General features: G+C 35.6%; 4 protein-coding genes and 1 pseudogene across 5 annotated transcripts; 3 read left to right on the top strand and 2 right to left on the bottom strand.

The window, feature by feature from the left end:
- Positions 1–1,600: 1,600 nt before the first annotated feature.
- LOC105644113 (uncharacterized) lies at positions 1,601–6,730 on the top strand. 2 transcript variants are annotated; one of them, XM_012229377.4, is made up of 4 exons: positions 1,601–2,092; positions 2,971–3,200; positions 3,339–4,119; positions 4,439–6,730. In XM_012229377.4, exons 2-4 carry the CDS (start codon positions 2,973–2,975, stop codon positions 6,508–6,510), a joined length of 3,081 nt encoding a protein of 1,026 aa, XP_012084767.1. In that variant the 5' UTR covers positions 1,601–2,092; positions 2,971–2,972; the 3' UTR covers positions 6,511–6,730. The 2 variants fall into 2 exon arrangements, with proteins under 2 accessions (XP_012084767.1, XP_012084766.1); XM_012229376.4 differs by having other exon boundaries at positions 1,602–2,092; positions 3,312–4,119.
- A 1,022-nt stretch (positions 6,731–7,752) lies between these two features.
- LOC105644114 (Tetratricopeptide repeat (TPR)-like superfamily protein) lies at positions 7,753–10,760 on the top strand. Its single transcript, XM_012229378.4, has one exon. It carries the CDS (start codon positions 8,149–8,151, stop codon positions 10,495–10,497), a length of 2,349 nt encoding a protein of 782 aa, XP_012084768.1. The 5' UTR covers positions 7,753–8,148; the 3' UTR covers positions 10,498–10,760.
- Positions 10,761–11,016: 256 nt separating this feature from the next.
- LOC105644115 (Saccharopine dehydrogenase) lies at positions 11,017–14,645 on the top strand. The gene is made up of 3 exons (XM_012229379.4): positions 11,017–11,661; positions 11,867–12,191; positions 13,783–14,645. Exons 1-3 carry the CDS (start codon positions 11,312–11,314, stop codon positions 14,473–14,475), a joined length of 1,368 nt encoding a protein of 455 aa, XP_012084769.1. The 5' UTR covers positions 11,017–11,311; the 3' UTR covers positions 14,476–14,645.
- Positions 14,507–16,320, bottom strand: LOC105644118 (UDP-glycosyltransferase 708G2). The gene has a single exon (XM_012229381.4). It carries the CDS (start codon positions 16,260–16,262, stop codon positions 14,877–14,879), a length of 1,386 nt encoding a protein of 461 aa, XP_012084771.1. The 5' UTR covers positions 16,263–16,320; the 3' UTR covers positions 14,507–14,876.
- A 71-nt stretch (positions 16,321–16,391) lies between these two features.
- On the bottom strand, positions 16,392–18,412 carry LOC105644119 (UDP-glycosyltransferase 708G2 pseudogene; annotated as a pseudogene).
- Between the last annotated feature and the right edge of the window lie 73 nt (positions 18,413–18,485).

The following is an 18,485-nucleotide window of genomic DNA, read 5'->3' as shown; positions in this document are numbered from 1 at the left end:
TAATTATCTTGAATATATTAACTATTTCTTTATTTTTCGATAATGAAAATTCAACCGCAATGTCAGTTTAGATGAAAAATGATTTTAATTCAATAATAGAAGTTCATCATACTATTAAGTTAATATAAAAATTTACTTGTATTATTTTCTCAATTTCTGTAATTTAAGTTATTTTCCAAATGATATATTTATGTTAATATTGATTTAATTAAGTTCAATCTATAATTAACAATGTGTGATTTAAATTAAGAATGCTAATTATAAGGCTTTTGAACTACATTAAGGGATCTCATGTTGTATTGCAATCATGAATTGACATCCCAAAGGACTTGATCTTCTTTTTGCATTTTCTTTATTTCTGTGGGTCCAAAATAGACTTTTTCTTTGTCATCAAGAAATTTCTCTCCTACCTAATCACTTTGTAGAAATCTTCATATCAATCACATCATTGATTCTAAACTAACTTGTAAATAATTAATCTCTTGATTAATCCCTTTTTTTTTTTTTTGTGTTGAATTGATTATTATGCAGATATCTAAATTGAAATAGATTTCAAGTACATAAATCTGGATAGAGCTTCAAAAATTATAGATCATTCTTATTACAAATAATTATTATTTGCCCCCCAAAAATAAATATTATAATGATGTAAATTTTTAAATTTGGAAAAATATGTTGATTTATCTTTTTTCATGCAACTAATACAAAGGAAAAAGTACAATTATGAATACAAATACAAATTAAATTCATTAAATAGTAGAAATTCTAGTTTACAACTCTATTTGGTGTTGAAAAATAACTTGTTTAGAAAATATTTTTTAGATTTTCAATATTTAAAGTGCTTAGGAAAATTAGTCAACGAAAAATTATTAATAATTATAAATATTTTTATGGTCTTATAAGTTAAAAGTTTTTAATATTAAAACTAAATAATGGAAAATAAAATATTTAATAAATATTTTTAGAAGAAAATATTTTTTTAAGAAATATTTTTGAAAATAAGTTATTTTCTGAAAAACAAATACAACCTAAAGTTACAAATTAAAACACAATTTATTTGCTTAATTAATCCCTATTGTACCCTTTCCAACAAGGAAAGCACAATCAATACAACAGTGAAAGGCTATCCAGAGTCATTGACATTGACTTAGTATAATTGGTTGAAAATACTTGGAAATTATATTATATATATAAAATATATAATAATATATAATTGGGTGTTGCAGGATTTAGAATAATAGTTGCTGCAAGATATTAAGGAATAAAAGAACCAATCAAGCATAGACAAACAGACAAAAGCAATAATCCAACAGTCCATTCCTGTTACAAAATTACAATAAAACCTCAAGCATCCTACCCACTTATGGAAGACAAAAATCTCAAACCACTCTCCTTGTGAGAAGTGAATGACCATGCCCAAAAACCCATGTTTTATTTTATGGGAGTGTGTCTCACGAGCTTTGTCTGAGAGTGGGGAGTGACACTTGCAGAAAGATCCCATTGAAGAGGGGTCAGCTACTTTTGGAAACTGTTGAGTAGTTGTTAGAGTGAACCCAGGTGTCTGCATTTTTTCTATAAGTACTTATAATATTATGTGTACCCAAAAAGCATGGAAGGTAGAGAGAATCTAGAAAATGTGAAAACAATTGTCCCATATCTTTCACATCCTAAAAACCCTTAAAATTAAAAAAAAAAAAAAAAGAAGAAAAGAAACTGAAGGCAGAAGGAAAATCATTGAACAAGAGCTATTGGTGAAGCAAAGGAAAAAGCATATTAGAATAATGAGAGACCACAAGTTGACAAAATTGAAGTCATTGTTTCTTTCTTTGAGAGGAGACTTTGTGTTAAGAGGAAAGATCTCTTATTTGGGATTGTAGAAGGGATCTTTCTACCTTAACATATCAGATACTGGCCCAATAGATCTGTGTTTCTCTTTTGTTTGGCGATGATTCAAGATTCTTTATCATCAGTTCAGAGTCACCCACCCTATTTTTTTGGTTCTCGGTGTCTTTATGGAATTTTTCTTTGCTTTTACTGGGGAATTTCATGGAGCTAGTTGAATTTCTTAGAATTTGTGGATGATGTTATAAAGGTGAGTTCTTTCTTTATTTTCCATGGATGACTGGTGTTATATTTAACTTTTACTACTTGGGTTTTGGTTTATTGTTCTATCTTTGTGTCAATTTTGCCTTTTGATTTAGTGTTAGTGTGTTGTTTGACTTGGGTAACTGTTTTTATGCATCTTTTCCCTTTTTATGAATTAATCATTATTGTTTTTACTGATGGGTATTTGTGTATTTGGGGTTTGATGCAATTTTTTTCTTTGCTTTTATTTTATTTTGAAGCTCGTTCGAGTCCTCTGTAATTTGAATCTTTAGAGAAATTGAATTCTGCTATGATTGTAAACAAATTTGTAGGTACATCTCATTAAAGTATATATAGCTACATTATATGGGGAATCTCCCTAAGTGATTCTATGAACTGGCTTTGCCCAGATTTATTCATTAATTGTTTTTTCTAAGTATTGTTATCTGTCTCTTGAACAAAGGACATTTTAGTAGTATAGGTTCTTTAAATGTCATACTTGATGAATTCTTTAAGTGACAAAAGTATCTAATTAGCTAGTGAATTTATTTTATCTATTCAGTTGTGTTTAACATTAATGATTGTTGGAATAAACTGAGGTTAAAGGAATTGCTGTAAGGTCAGCTTTTCTAAAGGTAGCTGCATATGAACAGAAGCAAACTCGTTGCCAATTATAATGATAATGTACTTTTAATATTGGAATCTATGGGAGTTTTATGACTGCATATCCTTAATTTTGCTTTTAATTATGGTATAACATTTACTTTCGAGATTCTATGAAGTGACATGTTAGGAACTCATCTTGGTTGTTATCCTTTATATTCTCTCATATTTTGTGAACTGTCGTCTTCAAGTTAATTTAGAGATTTCTTGAGTTATTTGCAGGAATGGGAACTAAAGTGCAGCACAAGATGTATCTGTCAGGATATTATCCTATGAAGGATTTAAATGACAGTAACGGAAATGGTAACTGGCCTTCCCATCATGAAAACAAAACCTTTGGGCAATGTTATGGCCTCTTGTCTGCAAAGCCAGCTACAGATGGATATATAGCTAATGAAAAGGAACAATTGCGGCAAACCATAATGAAGCATGAAACTGTATTCCGGCAGCAGGTATGATAGTCTATGTTGATATTAAGGCCTTTTTAGCATGAAAGCTTTGAAATTTAAGCAGAGGATGTCACTCTCCCCTGTTATTTATTTTTATATAATTTGATAATCCAGCTCCATGAACTGCATCGTCTTTACAAGAAACAAGCAGACATGATGAATGAAGTGACAAAAAGAGAACCCCACAAGCACTTCAAACCCATGGAAACATCACAGTCAAGCTTTTTTGCCTTTCCATCCGTAGATGACAAAAGCAGGTGTTACAGTTCTAGTTTGCCATTGGTTGATTTCAGTCATCGTATGCAATCTCCATCAGGTGCTGATAGCATCCAATCACACTTCAGTTCCATGGATGTGAAGATCATGCAATCTGGTTATGGTTCTACCCTCAATGGATCAAGGTCTAAGGAATGTGAATCTCTGGAATTCAAATGTAAGAAACTCCAGAGAAGATTGTTTGACCTTGAGCGTCCAGCTGAGGAATACATAAATGGTGAAGATGAAGGCCAAGGAGCATCTGGAGGGTCAGGGATGGAAAATTGCCCTCCTCATAGGAACTGCGAGCTTGCTTGTGAGAAAAATGGCAACTTGTCAACTCGCAGTTGTGCATACTCTATGTGCAATGGGGATGCTTCAAGTTCCAATATGAATTTAAAGAGGAAGATGACCATTACTGATCTGAATGAACCTGTCCAGGTTGGGGAAGCATCTGGTACTGATTCTGTCGATATTCTAGGGAATATTACCTGCTCTAGAGAGGGTCTTCGAAATATAGATCTTTCTGCAAGTAACTGTTCTGGTTTTTTGGCTAAGGAAGCTTCTCGAACCCCCCTTAAAGTAAAAGATGAGGGAGGTGTATGTAGTCTGCATTCAGAGAATGAAAAGAGACAAAGAAGATGGTTACCTTCTCCTTGTAACTCAGGTAAGGACTCATTTAGCAATATTTTCTGAAATATCTTCTTATTTTCTGTTTACATCTGTAGTGTAGTTCATTTTCTTATTTTCATGAATAGATCATTTACAAGTGGATGTTTTGTTTTTAAAATGCTGGATTTTTACTAGGGCAACTAAAAGTTTTACTTTCTAATCAGTATGTGCACTGCGTGCATGCATCTACATCTATGCATAATTATAGAGCAACCAAAAGTTTACTTCTAGTTCCATGTAGAATAATCAAATCCTTTGTTATTTGTTGTTCTTTAGAGCCACCATATGCTCTGTTGATTTGGTTCCCTTTGCAGGCCAAACTACAAGCAACATAAATTTTCAGACTGGAGGTTTTCAGTGTGAATATTTGCCTGCAATATGTGAATCATCACAAGTTGGATACCAGAAACCGCATGAGCTTAATCAGAACAGAAGGGAGGTATCAACAAGGAAGACAATTTTTGGTGTAGAAATCTCTGTAAGAAATCATGACACATCAGTTATACCTTCAAGTACACGTACTTCACAGCCACTTGTTCCTCAATCTAATGTTGCCAATTCTGAGTCGTCCTCCATTTCATCTTGGAAGAATCCTCCAGCTGGCTGGAGACCGAATCTGATATTTTTTCAAGGAAATCCTTGTTTGAACACTTTTCCCAAGTCAGAAGTTGATGGGCTGCTTATAAATAACAATGTAAGATCATTTCCAAGTTTGAAAGCAGAAACATCCTGCCAAAATAGCCCTCGCCTTCTTTCTCAGTTGGAGTCCAAGGAATCGCAGGTTTGCCATGGTTTTAGCTGCATTAATGGCATCAGTGACAGTAATTCTACTTCTGAAAAAGTTCCTCAACATAGTCCTGCAAATAACTTCAGGAGTTCGGGCATATTAGGGATTTCAAAGTCTATAGAGGAAGCAAATCCTGCTCTTCCAAAAAGCTGCAAGAATGAAGCAGTTTCTGTTGATGGTCCAAAGGAAGAAAATCCCAAAGGAGGTTTCTCTTGGCTTAGAGATATTTCATTTTGTAATGGAAAATATTTCAAAGAAAGTAATGGTTATCATAACGTAAATTTGGATTTCTTCCAGAACCATTCTGAGCAATTTACCATAAAAACTGAAACAATGAAGAGCCCCTTCCAAAGCTTTACTCAGAATTCCTTGTTGATGATAAATTCCGATGCCCAAGATGCCAAGGACAAGAAAACTGAAGGAGCTGACTGTTCAAGCAATTTAAAGGTTCTTGGAATTCCCATTTGTGAAAAGCAGATGTCCAAAGACTTGCCTTCTTCAACCTTTGCCTCCAATCCCAGTTTTGCTTCTGAAATTGATGGTGCTAACTATGTTAAACCTGGGATACTTCTTACTGATCTAAATCATTATCCTATTCCATCTGAATCTGGAGAGATACAACATTTGAAGTGTGTAAACGAAGGAGATGCTAGTTTAAGAGATTGCTTTGATTTGAATGTGTGTGTGGCTGAAGAGGAGGCTCAATCAACACATGTTTATCCTAGAACTGAGGTGAAGGTTGCAATTGAGATAGATTTAGAGGCACCAGTAGTTCTCGGCAATGAAATAGATATCAGTTCTGGAGGTGAATTTGTAGAAAGCGAACTTAAAGAGCCAGTTGATTCATTAAACAATGAGTCTGGGATCTTTCATGAAGGCTTTATGAAGGTTGCAGCTGAGGCTCTAATTGCCATCTCATCATCTGGTATACATAATATTCAAGATGATGCCACTTGTCATCAAGTGGAAGCTTCATTGAGTGATTCCCTTCATTGGTTTGCAGAGATAATTACTTCTTACAACGTTGAAATAGAGAACAATGGCATGTCAGCTTCAGTTGGTAAGGACAGTACAGATTGTCAAGATACCATACCAAATGGGATCGATTATTTTGAGTATATGACCTTAAATTTGACAGAAACAAAGTTAAAAGAATACCATTATGAATCTGAAGTTATAGATAACACAAAAGATGAAGTCACATTGTTAAGACGGCCGCGGAGAGGTCAGGCCCGGAGAGGAAGGCAGCGGAAGGACTTTCAGAGAGATATACTTCCCAGCCTTTCCTCTCTCTCCAGGAATGATGTGGCTAATGATCTTCAGACCATCGAAGGACTTATTAGAGCAACTGGTGGCATTTGGCAGTCAAGTTTGTCACAGAGGAACTCTCCCAAGGGCAAAAGAGGCAGAGGAAGAAGGAGTGCAGCAGCTTCTGCTACTTCTCCTACAGAAAACACAGTTTGCTCACTGCAGACTCAGCAACCTAAATGTGCTGAGCTGGGACTTGAAGAAACTGGATTAACAGGATGGGGAAAGAGGACAAGGCGCCTGCCAAGGCATAGATGTCCCATTAATCATCCTACTTTAACAATACAATGAGTAGAGAGCTACAAAGGAAATTGGAGGCTTCTCAAAGCTTTGCCTGTCAAATTTTTCAGGCCAGGAATATTTACATTGTACATTAATTTCTTTGTTAATCCTTGTTTGGATTCTTTCAATTTTCATCAAGTGAGCTTGTTTTTCTGAGTAGAGAATAAGTGGTATTGGTCTTTATTGACATAAAACTGATTTTTTTCCCTTAAATGATATTTTATTCCAACTCAGTGTGTAATATAAGTTAGGCATTGTTTGAAGTTGGGGAACATGACATTCCCTAAACTCAAGAGTTGATGGGTGTGCCACTTTCGAGCTTGCATAGGTATTTTATGTCTTATCTTCAAAGTTCTGCTTGTAGTTTGTATCAAAGACATAGCTTTTATACTTTTTTGTTGTATTTTTGCTAGGTTGTACGAGTTATATCTAGGGCTATGAAATTGTGAGTTTGAACTCTCACTTGGAAATTAACCAAGAACAAGAAAAAGACAAGCTTATAGCTTGTATCAAATAGAACTTGTTTTATTGGAGATAGATGCCCCAAAACTACTTAAACAACCGCTTTAGAAGTAAAGGATATCAACATATTTTGGACTCCGATTGGTAAGTTGTATAGAGATTTCTGTGTTATGTGGACTAAAAATAATTTTGGGGAGACTTGGTCTACCACGTCACAAGTTGTTGACGTGATTTTATTTCATTGGACGGGTCTATAACTGACATGGTAGACAAAATCTACCTAATAATTTCCCCCTATTTACCTCAATCCTTTCCAATTATATTATTCCTTTTTCTCTGTCTACAATCTAGCAATTGATTTTGGAAGCTAGCTCCTAAAATTTAATTTACAAATGATATCAAAGTTTCCATCTAAAGTTAATTAATAAGTGATGTTCAATCTCAAAGTTGACAGTCAGTTTTCAACCCATAAAAAATTATAGTGGGTTAAGTAGACTACATCAAATTTGTTTCTTGCAATATCATTACTACATTAGGCCCTAACTATTTTTTTTTTATTTGAAAATTTTACATATTAGTTTTATTTTTCATTTTCCTATATTTCAAAACACAATATATACATATACTTAATTTGGGATTTGATGTCAAATTTTCAAACTTAATTTAATTTCTTTAGGTCATATTGAAATAAAATATTTTTAAAAATTTACAATAACATTTTGTTTGCTATTAGTATTTAGCCCTCAAATGCTTTGTCGTCCTTTGTTTGAAAAGAAAAAGAAAAAGGGGAAAAGACTGTCGTTTGACTTGGCAGAGAATCATCGCTGCCTGATTTACACTTCCCGTCGGTTGTGTATTTGGCCAAGGAAGCCTCTGTGTCTTCAGTACGACAACGCCACTCTCCTGTTTTCCCGAAACTAAAACGCTTTGTCGTTCATTTTATTTTGGTTTGTTTTCGTTGGAGATCCAACTGTGCTTTTTAGCGGTAAATTTCAGAAGGCAGTTGCTAGAGCTATCAGCAATATAATCACAAAGCATACCAATTTTTGAAATCAGCCTAACTTTTTGAGATTGTAGAAAAAGAAAAGGTTTGATCTTTTTAATCTGACTTTATTTCCCGTCTGAAATCTATCATCTCAATTAAGAAAAAAATGAATCTTCTCATCAAATGCTGCGGTTGAAAACATGAATGCATACTTAAATATTGTGCCTATCAGATCACGTAAACGGTTTCTCTCTACCTTCAGCGCCATATCCATATCAGAGAAATTCGATTCTTGCTTAGAGAATTGTTCAGATATTCTCTTTTTGAAGAAGCTGCATGCCTCCATTTTCGTTCATGGACTTGGAGATGTCACTTTTTTGGGCTCTAAGCTTGTAACTTGCTATGCAAAGTTTGATTTTTTAACTGAATCGAGATGGGTATTTGATAGAATCGTCAATAACAGTTTGTCCCTCTGGAGTTCAGTTCTAGTTGGGTATTTTAGAGCTGGTCAGTACAAAGAAGTTCAATGGCGATATTTGAATTTGAGGCAAAGAAAGATATTTTTGGACAGTTCAATGAGTATGTTTTGTTTGAAGAGTTGTATTGAATTAGGTTGTTTAAATTTTGGAAAAGGAGTTCATGCAGATGCTTTCAAGTTTGGGTTAAATACAAATTGCTTTGTGGGTTCTTCCCTAATTGGATTGTATGGTAAGTGTGGTGATATTATTGATGCATCTAAAGTATTTGATGAAATAACGCAAAGAGATGTTGTTGTATATACATCAATTATAACAGAGTATGCGCGACTCCGTGATCACCGTGCTTATGAGGCTTTTAAGTTTGCCTGCAATATGCAGCAAGAAAAGCTGGATCCTAATAGGGTCACTCTAGTGAGCTTACTTCAAACGTCAGCACAGTTGGAAGTTCTACGAGAAGGTCGTTCGGTCCATGGCTATGCTGTTAGACGAGGAATTGGTTGTTCAGATGAGGTTTTTGAAACTACTCTGATGGACATGTATATCAAATGTGGTGCACCGAGAAATGCCGACTGTATTTTTGGAAAAATCAAGATAAGAAATATAGGTTCTTGGAATGCAATGGTTGCCGGTTATCAGAAAATAGGGCAATCATTTGATGCTTGGAATCTTTTCTACCTCATGATGCAAGAAAATATTATGCCTGATCTGATTATATTAGCAAATGGGATTTTGTGTTGTGCTGATTTGAAGCATTTACGAGAAGGCAAGAGCATCCATTGCTATATCATTCGAATAGGATTCCGTCTTGATTTAGTGGCTATTACTGCTCTTGTTGATATGTATTCGAAGTGCAAGTGTATAATTCAAGCCAGGAAATTATTTGATAAAATAGAAACAAGAGATAATATTTTGTGCAATGTGATGATGGCAGGTTATCTTCATAATGAATTTGCTTGTGAAGCTGTGAAGATTTTCTCTGAAATGGTTAGAACATGTATCAAGCCAAATATAGGTTCTATCCTGAATTTACTTTCTGCATCATGCGATCTAAAAGACTTGAAACTAGGAAAGTGTGTCCATGGATATGTATTAAGACAAGAGTTTCACTTGAGTGTAGAAGTTGCCAATCAAGTCATCTTCATGTATGCATATTGCGGTTGTATATACTATGCAAGGCAAGTCTTCAGCAGGTTAAGAAATAAGGACTTGGTGTCATGGACGTCAATGATGACAGGTTATATTCAACATGGGCAAGCTAATGAATCCATTGACTTGTTTCGACTGATGCGAAGCGAACAGATTGACCATGACTCAGTTGCTCTGACAATTCTGCTTCAGGCATTTTGCCAGCTTGGACATCTAAGCCTGGCAAAGGAAGTTCATTGTCATTTATATCGAGCTCATGACAAGAGAGATATCCCTGTTATCAATTCTTTGATTACACTATATGCAAAATGTGGAAAATTGAATATGGCTAGAAATCTTTTTGAGAATGCAACCGAAAAATGTACAACATCATGGAATGCAATGATCGCAGCGTATGGAATGCATGGGAATTGTTTGGATGCTCTCAAATTATTTGACAGCATGAAGGGAAAGAATATTGAACCTGATGAGGTAACCTTCACTTCACTTCTTACTGCCTGCAGCCACTCGGGCTTTGTAGAAGATGGTCTAAACGTGTTTAGGTCGATGACTGAAGAGTTTTCTATAATTCCATGCGAAGAACATTATGGCTGTTTGGTGGATTTATTAAGCAGAGCTGGGCAGCTTGAAGAAGCTTATGGTTTAGTTAAATTTCTGCCATCAAGACAAAGAGCTCAGGCATTGGGTGCTTTGCTTGCTGCCTGTCAAGTATATGGAAATACAGAGATGGGGGAGGTTATAGGGAAGCACCTCTTGGATTTAGAACCTGAGAATGCTAGTGCTTATACTTTGATGTCAAACTTGTATGCAGAAAGTGGAAAATGGGATGATGTCGTCAAAATAAGATCCATGACTAAGGAGAAAGGTCTGAGAAGGATTCATGGATACAGTCTAATTGAGCTAAATAAGAATTTAAAGATGTGAAAGACGTGAAGATAATAAATTAGATATAGATTTCTTAAATTTACAGTTGGAGCATTCATTTTCTAATATCATTTTTTTGATATGTTAATTTAACTCCGGTTGGAGGTTCAATCCCGCAAATTTCATAACTTGTAAAATAGAAAATTTAGAGTTTTTATCTTAAGAAATAAATAATGTGATAATGTAAATAACTAGAGATATCATGTAGAAATTTTAATTGATTATTAGCCAAATATATAAATTCACCCTTCTATTATACATTTGAAATTGTGAATTTTGGTAATGTTGTATATCTATCCGTGCTAATTGCTAATTTTTTGTACAAAATAATAAATTGATACTTGCTTAGTATAAGTTTAAAATAATAATTTTATACATTTTTCAACTGTTCAATAAATGATCATAAATAAATTTTCAAATTGGAGTGTTTGAAAAATTTTATTAAAAAAAAGAATTATTAAATATATTAATCAGATTCAGACATCATGCCTAAAGGATACTCTCTTGAAGGATAAAGCAAGCTGATGATAAACCTGGATCAAGCAAGCATGTGATAAACTTATTAAACATGCAGACCATAAACGTATTTACCACCGGTTCATCACCTCGGTGAGACACTACCGGATAATAGTTTTTCATACTACTGAGACAAGTACTTACAGGACAGTGTAGTTGAGACTTACATCAAACGCCAAATTCGCCAACAGCTGGCACAAATTTGTAAACGTACAATCAAATTCAGAACTTCATGAAAAGTCCCAAATCCAACTCTCTACTCTCCACAGTCTAAATTCCACCATTTCATTATTCAAACATGGAAGACCAAAACCCTCGATCTCAATCTCCTCCTTATGACCTGATAATCCTTGGAGCCTCAGGCTTCACAGGCAAATATGTAGTCAGAGAAGCTCTCAAGTTCCTCAATTCTCCTTCTTCTCCCCTAAAAACCCTAGCTTTAGCTGGCCGCAATCCTGCTAAACTATCCCAAGCCCTAAATTGGGCTGCCCATCCTAAATCACCTCCTCAAATTCCTATACTCACTGCTGATACCACTAACCCTGCTTCAATTCGCCACCTTTGCACCCAAACCAAGCTCATCCTCAACTGTGTTGGCCCCTTTCGCCTCTATGGCGATCCTGTTGTTGCTGCTTGTGCTGAGACTGGGTATGGTTATTAACTCTATTTTTGAAGTTCTTAACTTTATCCAATCTAATTGGTCTAATTGGTTTTTTAATTTTTTTTTATTGGGTAGTGCTTATCAACTTGGTTTTGTTAAAGTTCGTAACTTTATTGATTCTGTATATATATTTTTTTTATTTTTTTTTATTTTATTTTATTTTTTTTTTTTTGGGGGGGGGGGGGTGTTTAGGTGTGATTACTTGGATATTTGTGGGGAGCCCGAGTTTATGGAGAGAATGGAGGTCAAATATCATGAGAAGGCAATGGAGACCGGCTCTTTAGTGGTTTCTGCATGTGGGTATGATTCAGTTCCTGCTGAACTGGGTTGGATTTTTAATTCCAGGCAATGGGTGGCTCCGGCTGTGCCAAATCAAATTGAAGCCTATTTAAGCTTGGAGTCAGAGAAAAAGATTGTTGGCAACTTTGGGACATATGAATCTGCGGTTTTGGGAGTGGCCAATGCGGATAAGTTGCAGGAATTGAGGCGGTCAAGACCTAAAAGAGCAAGGCCAACGGTAAGGAGTTTTTCTATTTTAACTTGTGGGATTTAATGGGAATGCTAGTCTGGAATTAGCAATTATATAAGTTGGTTGCTTGTCCATGATCATTTCATGATATTTTTGTTTTTTGTGAATTATATTAGTAGCCTAGTTGGCACTGGCCAGTTCACGTTGCTTTTTGAACAAACAAGGCAAACTCAATTAAGCCTTAATCCCAATATAGATCATGCTAATATTTGCACTTTAGGCTGGGATTTCATTGTGATACTGTATAACATGAGTACTTAAATATTTCTTGTTAATTTGCCTAAATTGTTTATTTTTCTTTGTTCTATTTTTAACTAAGAGAGCATATTAGTTTATGCTCCTGTTAGGAGGAATAGCATCATTTGATGAAGAATACAGGCATCCTTGCTCCTGATTAATTTAATTACGCTTAGATTGCATTGTACTTTGATAGTGTTTAAAGGAGATTTTTTAAGTATTAAATTGAATTATTTGAAATGCTTTGAGTGCAAATAACAAACAAAAAAGTGAAGGTTCTCTTTGGTTTATTGATATGAATTTTTAGTAGTCATTTTATGGGCATGGAGACAGAGGGAATTTTTTTTTTTTTTTTTTCCTTCCTTGTTTGTGTGAAACATCTCTATTTTTACTTATTAGAATTTATTTTTCAATGACAACTATATACAGTCCAATTTATATCAGCCATTGGAAATTTTATTTGAAATACTATAATCTCTTCCTTTTCCTGGGGATGCCTTCATTTTCTTTTCCAATCACATAGAAGAAAAGTTTGCTTTGTTGCTTCCCACAAGGTATGTGCGAGTCATCTGAGGTAATCAAGTGTTTTGAGAAACTAGGCTTGATCTAAATCATAAATGGCTATGCGTAAATGCAATGCCTATTGTTTAAGATGTGAAGACCTTTATTAAGTAGCAGCTAGTTTCTTGGTGCCACCATACAGCCAAAAAACAAAAAAGAAAAGAGACAGTGGAATTTGCATTTAATGTAGATGCAGTAGCTATAGCTGTGATGTGTTGCTAACAAATTAACGCAAGAAAAGGTGCTACATATGCTGGTGACAGTCATAGCAGCAGTATCATGCCAATTCTCTTATTGCCATCATTATTTGAAAAACCAAGTTTGTAATACCACGATGAACACAGCATTCAAATTTTTTTTTTTGAAATTGTTGCATGTGGGCGATAAAATTTTTTATTAGGATACTACTTGCAATTTATTATATTACACAGCTTTCTGTCTTGCTGCCCACTAAAACTTCTCAAAAATGGAACTGATTTTACTCTTAAAACTATTACATCAGTCTGTCTCCTAATCAAGATGGCTAACTGCAAAGAAAGACTGGTTTTTTATATAAAGCCTCAAAAGCTGTCAAACTTTGGTTTCTCAAATATATTTGTAGCTCTACAGTGTGTTGGCAGCTCTATTTGAGAAAGAAAACTTTCATTTATTATCATTATTATTACAAGGACCTAAATATGTTGCTGCCATATAGATGAACAGGCATTTTCTTAAGATGTTTCTTTTTCTTCTTAGTTAGACCATGAAGTTAACGATGTTAATTTTATATGCATCTTTTCAGATTCCTGGTCCCTTTCCTCCCAAAGGACCAACAATCGAACACCAAAAGGAGCTTGGCCTTTGGGCTGTAAAACTACCTTCAGCAGATTCTGTTGTTGTTCGAAGAACCCTTGCAACTCTGACAGAAAACCCCCATGGTCTTCCTGGGGTTAATGAGAGTGCTGAACAGATTGAAAAGAGAGAGGCATTCTGGTCAATGGTAAAGCCTGCTCATTTTGGGGTGAAGCTAGGCGCTAAAACTGTATTTGGTGTCTTTCGGTACATAACAGTTGGCATTTTCATTGGGCTATTGGGTAGAAATGCCATTGGGAGGTGGCTTCTCTTAAAATTTCCTTCTGTTTTTAGCCTTGGATGGTTCAAGAAAAAGGGTCCCTCTGAGGATCAGGTCAGAAGTGCTACATTTAAGATGTGGTTTGTTGGACGTGGTTTTAGCGATATAAATCAAGTTTTACAGACAACCACGAAACCTGACATGGAAATAGTAACAAGAGTGACGGGACCTGAGATCGGCTATTTGACCACCCCAATCATCTTAGTTCAATGTGCTCTTATCCTTCTGAGCGAACGCAACACACTACCAAAGGGAGGAGTTTTACCTCCAGGGATCGTATTTGGCCCCACAGATCTGCAAGAAAGACTCCTACTAAATGGTATATCTTTTGATATCATTTCAAAGAAAACTCTGAATGCTTAGATACTGCTGGCTTGTTTGAAGCTCTAGGAAATAGAAAAATATCGACTTAATGAATTCAAAATCCTCTGTTTGCTCTATTTTGTTCCAAAAAATCTGAAGAAATGACAGAAATTTGTTGTTTTCTGCTATGAGATCATGACTTCATATGAATCTGTTGTTTTCCTCTTCAATTTCCTCTGTGTGCTCCTCAATCTTCAACTGTTTGTATTACATGTTTGTAGTTATTTAAACAGACTGTATAGCTTAGTCCATAAACTAGGCAGAGCAATGCTCATTTAATATTCTCAAGTCTCAACTAAGAGATGTGCTTCTTTTACTTGGCACAAACACAAACACACATTGTAGTCAATTGAACAATTTTCTCGGGACAAATATATTATATGAAAAAAATTCATGTAATTTCAAAGCTTCTTCCATGTTTGCATGAGTTCTATCAGCCTGTTGGATGAGCTACCACCAACTGCCACAGCTCTCTTAGCCTCTTCTCTGATATTCATTGCCTGAGCTCTCAGCACTTCACTCTCCATGACCTCCTTAACCTTTTCTGCAATTTCTGTCCCATCCACTATAATCTCTCCACCCCAACCCCAACTCTTCACCCAATTCCCTAAACCAATCCTCTCTACGATGCTGGCGTTGATCTTCTGGTCTCCATGTTGAGGCCAAGCTAATATAGGCACACCATGCCTTACAGCTTCTGTCACTGAATTCCAGCCACAGTGACTCATGAAACCACCAACTGCTGGATGCCTTAGTATATCTTCTTGTTTTAGCCAAGCTTTAACCACCAATCCCTTTTCTTTCAATCTATCCGTTAACCAACTTCCAATCACTTTATTCAAGTCTTCTCCATCTTCTAAATCAACTTTCTTATCCTTCACAATCCATAGAAATCTAGCACCACTTTCCACCAATCCTTCACTCAATTCTCTTATTTGCTCTCTTGACATAGCAGTCCTACTACCAAAGCTAACATACATCACTGACCTATCTGGTTGGCCATCAAGCCACGCTAAGAGTTTGCCCTTTTCAAATTCACATGCTGCAAGTGGTCCAATTGCGACAACAGGTGGTAGCCTTTCTACTTTATCATTTAGCTTTCTGATTGCTTCTTGCTCAATACTGTCGAATGTGTTTACTAGAATCCCACTTGACTCTACCATTTTCTTTCCATTCTCCACGAAGTAAGTCTTAAAGGAATTATTTGTGTTTTCTAAAAGTGGTGGGGGAATCCATGATCTGGGTATTGCTTCTTCTAGGCCTGGAATCTTGAACATATGGAATTCATTCAAATCGGTTACGGTTTTCGAACTGATCATAGTATGGTAGGATAAAAAAAGTGTTAACATTTTAGCAGAAGATGTGAAAAGAACATAATTGGGAAGATTAAGAGCTTGAGTGATTGGAATAAAAGCAGCAGCCAAGCTCATGTCAGTGATAACCGCAGAGAGAGGAGGGGATAGCGAAGCGAGTGTAGGAGAAAGAAAGTGAGCTGATTGACGAATACAGTCCATATGGCAATAGAAAGGGTCTTTCGTGTTGTTCGGAGTCTTTTCAAGAGGAAGGAGATGAAATTGCTTTTGATTGATATGAGGCAAAGAAGCAAAGAAATGAGTTAGGGTTTGTGATTCGGCCATAGAAACCGTTGAATTTGGGGTTATGAAGGTTATCTTGACGTTGTTGCTTGAGAGTAAAGCAGCAAGTCTAAAGAAGGGTGTAAGATGACCCATGCCTGAACTTGGGAGGAGAGCTATGTGACCAAGTTTTTGGTCACTAGAACTTGACATTTTTAGTTTCTTGAATTGGTGGGAGAAATCGCTCAAAGACTATAAGCTTATTATTATACGTGTATGTGTGCCTTGCAAGAAACCAAAGTCAAATATGGCATCCAAAAATATTTTTAATTTTCTACCAAGCCTGCTGAATGCTGATGTAGCGACAAGAAAATAAAAAAACTCTCTTAGATAGAATTTCACTTCACGTTTTCTATTAACAATTTGCTATTTATATAAATATTTTTTTATTCATAGGGAGGTCTTGGCTCACCAAATCATCTGTTTCCAGCATTTTGTTCTGAAAATCCAAAGAAAAATGGAAACTGGTTATTTTCTACTATGACCTTATGACTTGCATGAATATTTTTTTTTTCCCTATGAAATTTTCCTTGCACGATCCACAAGCTTGACTTTATTACACGTTTGTAGTTATTTAAAAAAAGTTTATAGCTTAATCCATAAACTTCAGGTAATCTCAAAGCTTCTTCCATGTTTCAAGGAGTTCTATCAGCCCGTTGGACGAGCTGCCACCCACTGCCACTGCTCTCCTAGCCTCTTTTCTGATGTGCATTGCCTGAGCTCTTAGCACTTCACTCTCCATCACCTCCTTAATCTTTTCTGTAATTTCTGTCCCATCCACTACAATCTCTCCACCCCAATCCCAACTCTTCACCCAATTCTCTAATCCAATCCTCTCTACAGTATCAGCGTTGATCTTCTGGTCTTCATTATGAGGCCATGCTAAAATAGGCACACCGTGCCGTATAGCCTCTGTGACTGAATTCCACCCACAATGACTGATAAAACCACCAACTGCTGGATGCCTTAGTATGCCTTCTAGGTTTAGCCAGTTCTTATTTAAAAGCCCCTTTCTTTTCAATCTTTCCATTAACCAACTTCCAATTATTTTATTCCAGTCTTCTTCATCTTCTCTATCAACTTTCTTATCCTTCACCATCCTTAAAATCTAGTACCACTTTTTACCAATCCCTCGCCCAATTCTCGTATTTGCTCTCTTGACATAGCAGTCCTACTACCAAAGCTAACATACATCACTGACCTATCCAGTTGGCCATCAAGCCAAGCTAAAGGCTTGCTCTTTTCAAATTCACATGGCGCAAGTGGTCCAATTGTAATAACTGGTGGTACCCTTGCTAGTACTTCTTTATCATTCAGCTTTCTGACTGTTTCTTGCTCAATACTGTCAAATGTGTTTACCAGAATCCCACTTGACTCTGCCATTTTCTTGCCAATCTCCAAGAAATTTGTCTTGAAGAAATTGTTTGTGTTTTCTAAAAGTGGTGGGGGAATCCATGATCTGGGTATTACTTCTTTTAGGCCTGGAATCTTGAACACATCGATGTCATCCAATACCGTTATGGTTTTCGAACTGGTAATGGCATGGTAGGATAAAAAAGTGTTAACATTTTAGCAGAAGATGTGAAAAGAACATAATTGGGTAGATTAAGAGCTTGAGCGATTGGAATATAAGAAGTAGCCAAGCTCATGTCAGTGATAACAGCAGACAGAGGTGGGGATAGCGAAGCGCGTATAGAAGAAAGAAGGTGAGAGGATTTATGAACACAATCCATATGGTAATGGAAAGGGTCTTCTGTGTTGTTGGGAATTTTTTCGAGAGGAAGGAGATGAAATTGCTTTTGGTTGATATGAGGCAAAGAAGCAAAGAAATGAGATAAGGTTTGTGACTCAGCCATAAAAACCGTTGAATCTGGGGTTATGAAAGTTATCTTGACATTGTTGTTTGTGAGTAAAGCAGCAAGTCTAAAGAAGGGTGTAAGATGACCCATGCCTGAACTTGGGAGGAGAGCTGTGTGAGCAAGGTTGTGATTACTAGAACTTGACATTTTTAGTTTTCTTGAATTGGTGGGAGAAATAGCTCAAAGATTTATAAGATTTATCATATATCATATATGTGTACAAGAAACCAGAGTCAAATATGGCATGACAAGAAATTCTGATTATATTTATCCTTTCAGGGATATGGGGATTAAATTCATCCTAACAAGAAGGTAATTACATAGCTTCCAAATGTTTTAATTATATATTTTGTAGGATTTTGTTAAGTTTATTAATTAATTGCTATATGTAATGACATTAATAACCAGTATGGAGTAATATTTAATCAAAGTAATTGTTTTTTTGACAACATGTTGTGCTGAATATTATAATTACTAAATTCTAAAGTACACCACCTATGAAAAGCAACTCAAATGG

This window comes from Jatropha curcas, chromosome 4 (genome assembly GCF_041381405.1).
Source record: "Jatropha curcas cultivar XTBG-Jc1 chromosome 4, XTBG_Jcur_1.0, whole genome shotgun sequence".
Taxonomy (NCBI): Eukaryota; Viridiplantae; Streptophyta; class Magnoliopsida; order Malpighiales; family Euphorbiaceae; genus Jatropha; species Jatropha curcas.
Note: the sequence above shows the minus strand (reverse complement) of the source record. Positions and strands in the feature narration are given on the sequence as shown.

What these genes read in the sequence shown, in the direction of transcription:
- LOC105644113 (XM_012229376.4), top strand. Translation starts at nt 2,973, where the DNA reads ATGGGAACTAAAGTGCAGCACAAGATGTATCTGTCAGGATATTATCCT. An exon ending in AAACTGTATTCCGGCAGCAG is followed by an intron (nt 3,201 to 3,311) that starts GTATGATAGTCT and finishes TTGATAATCCAG; the next exon opens with CTCCATGAACTGCATCGTCT. An exon ending in ACCTTCTCCTTGTAACTCAG is followed by an intron (nt 4,120 to 4,438) that starts GTAAGGACTCAT and finishes TTCCCTTTGCAG; the next exon opens with GCCAAACTACAAGCAACATA.
- LOC105644114 (XM_012229378.4), top strand. Translation starts at nt 8,149, where the DNA reads ATGAATGCATACTTAAATATTGTGCCTATCAGATCACGTAAACGGTTT.
- LOC105644115 (XM_012229379.4), top strand. Translation starts at nt 11,312, where the DNA reads ATGGAAGACCAAAACCCTCGATCTCAATCTCCTCCTTATGACCTGATA. An exon ending in GCTGCTTGTGCTGAGACTGG is followed by an intron (nt 11,662 to 11,866) that starts GTATGGTTATTA and finishes GGGGGTGTTTAG; the next exon opens with GTGTGATTACTTGGATATTT. An exon ending in CTAAAAGAGCAAGGCCAACG is followed by an intron (nt 12,192 to 13,782) that starts GTAAGGAGTTTT and finishes GCATCTTTTCAG; the next exon opens with ATTCCTGGTCCCTTTCCTCC.
- LOC105644118 (XM_012229381.4), bottom strand. Translation starts at nt 16,262, where the DNA reads ATGTCAAGTTCTAGTGACCAAAAACTTGGTCACATAGCTCTCCTCCCA.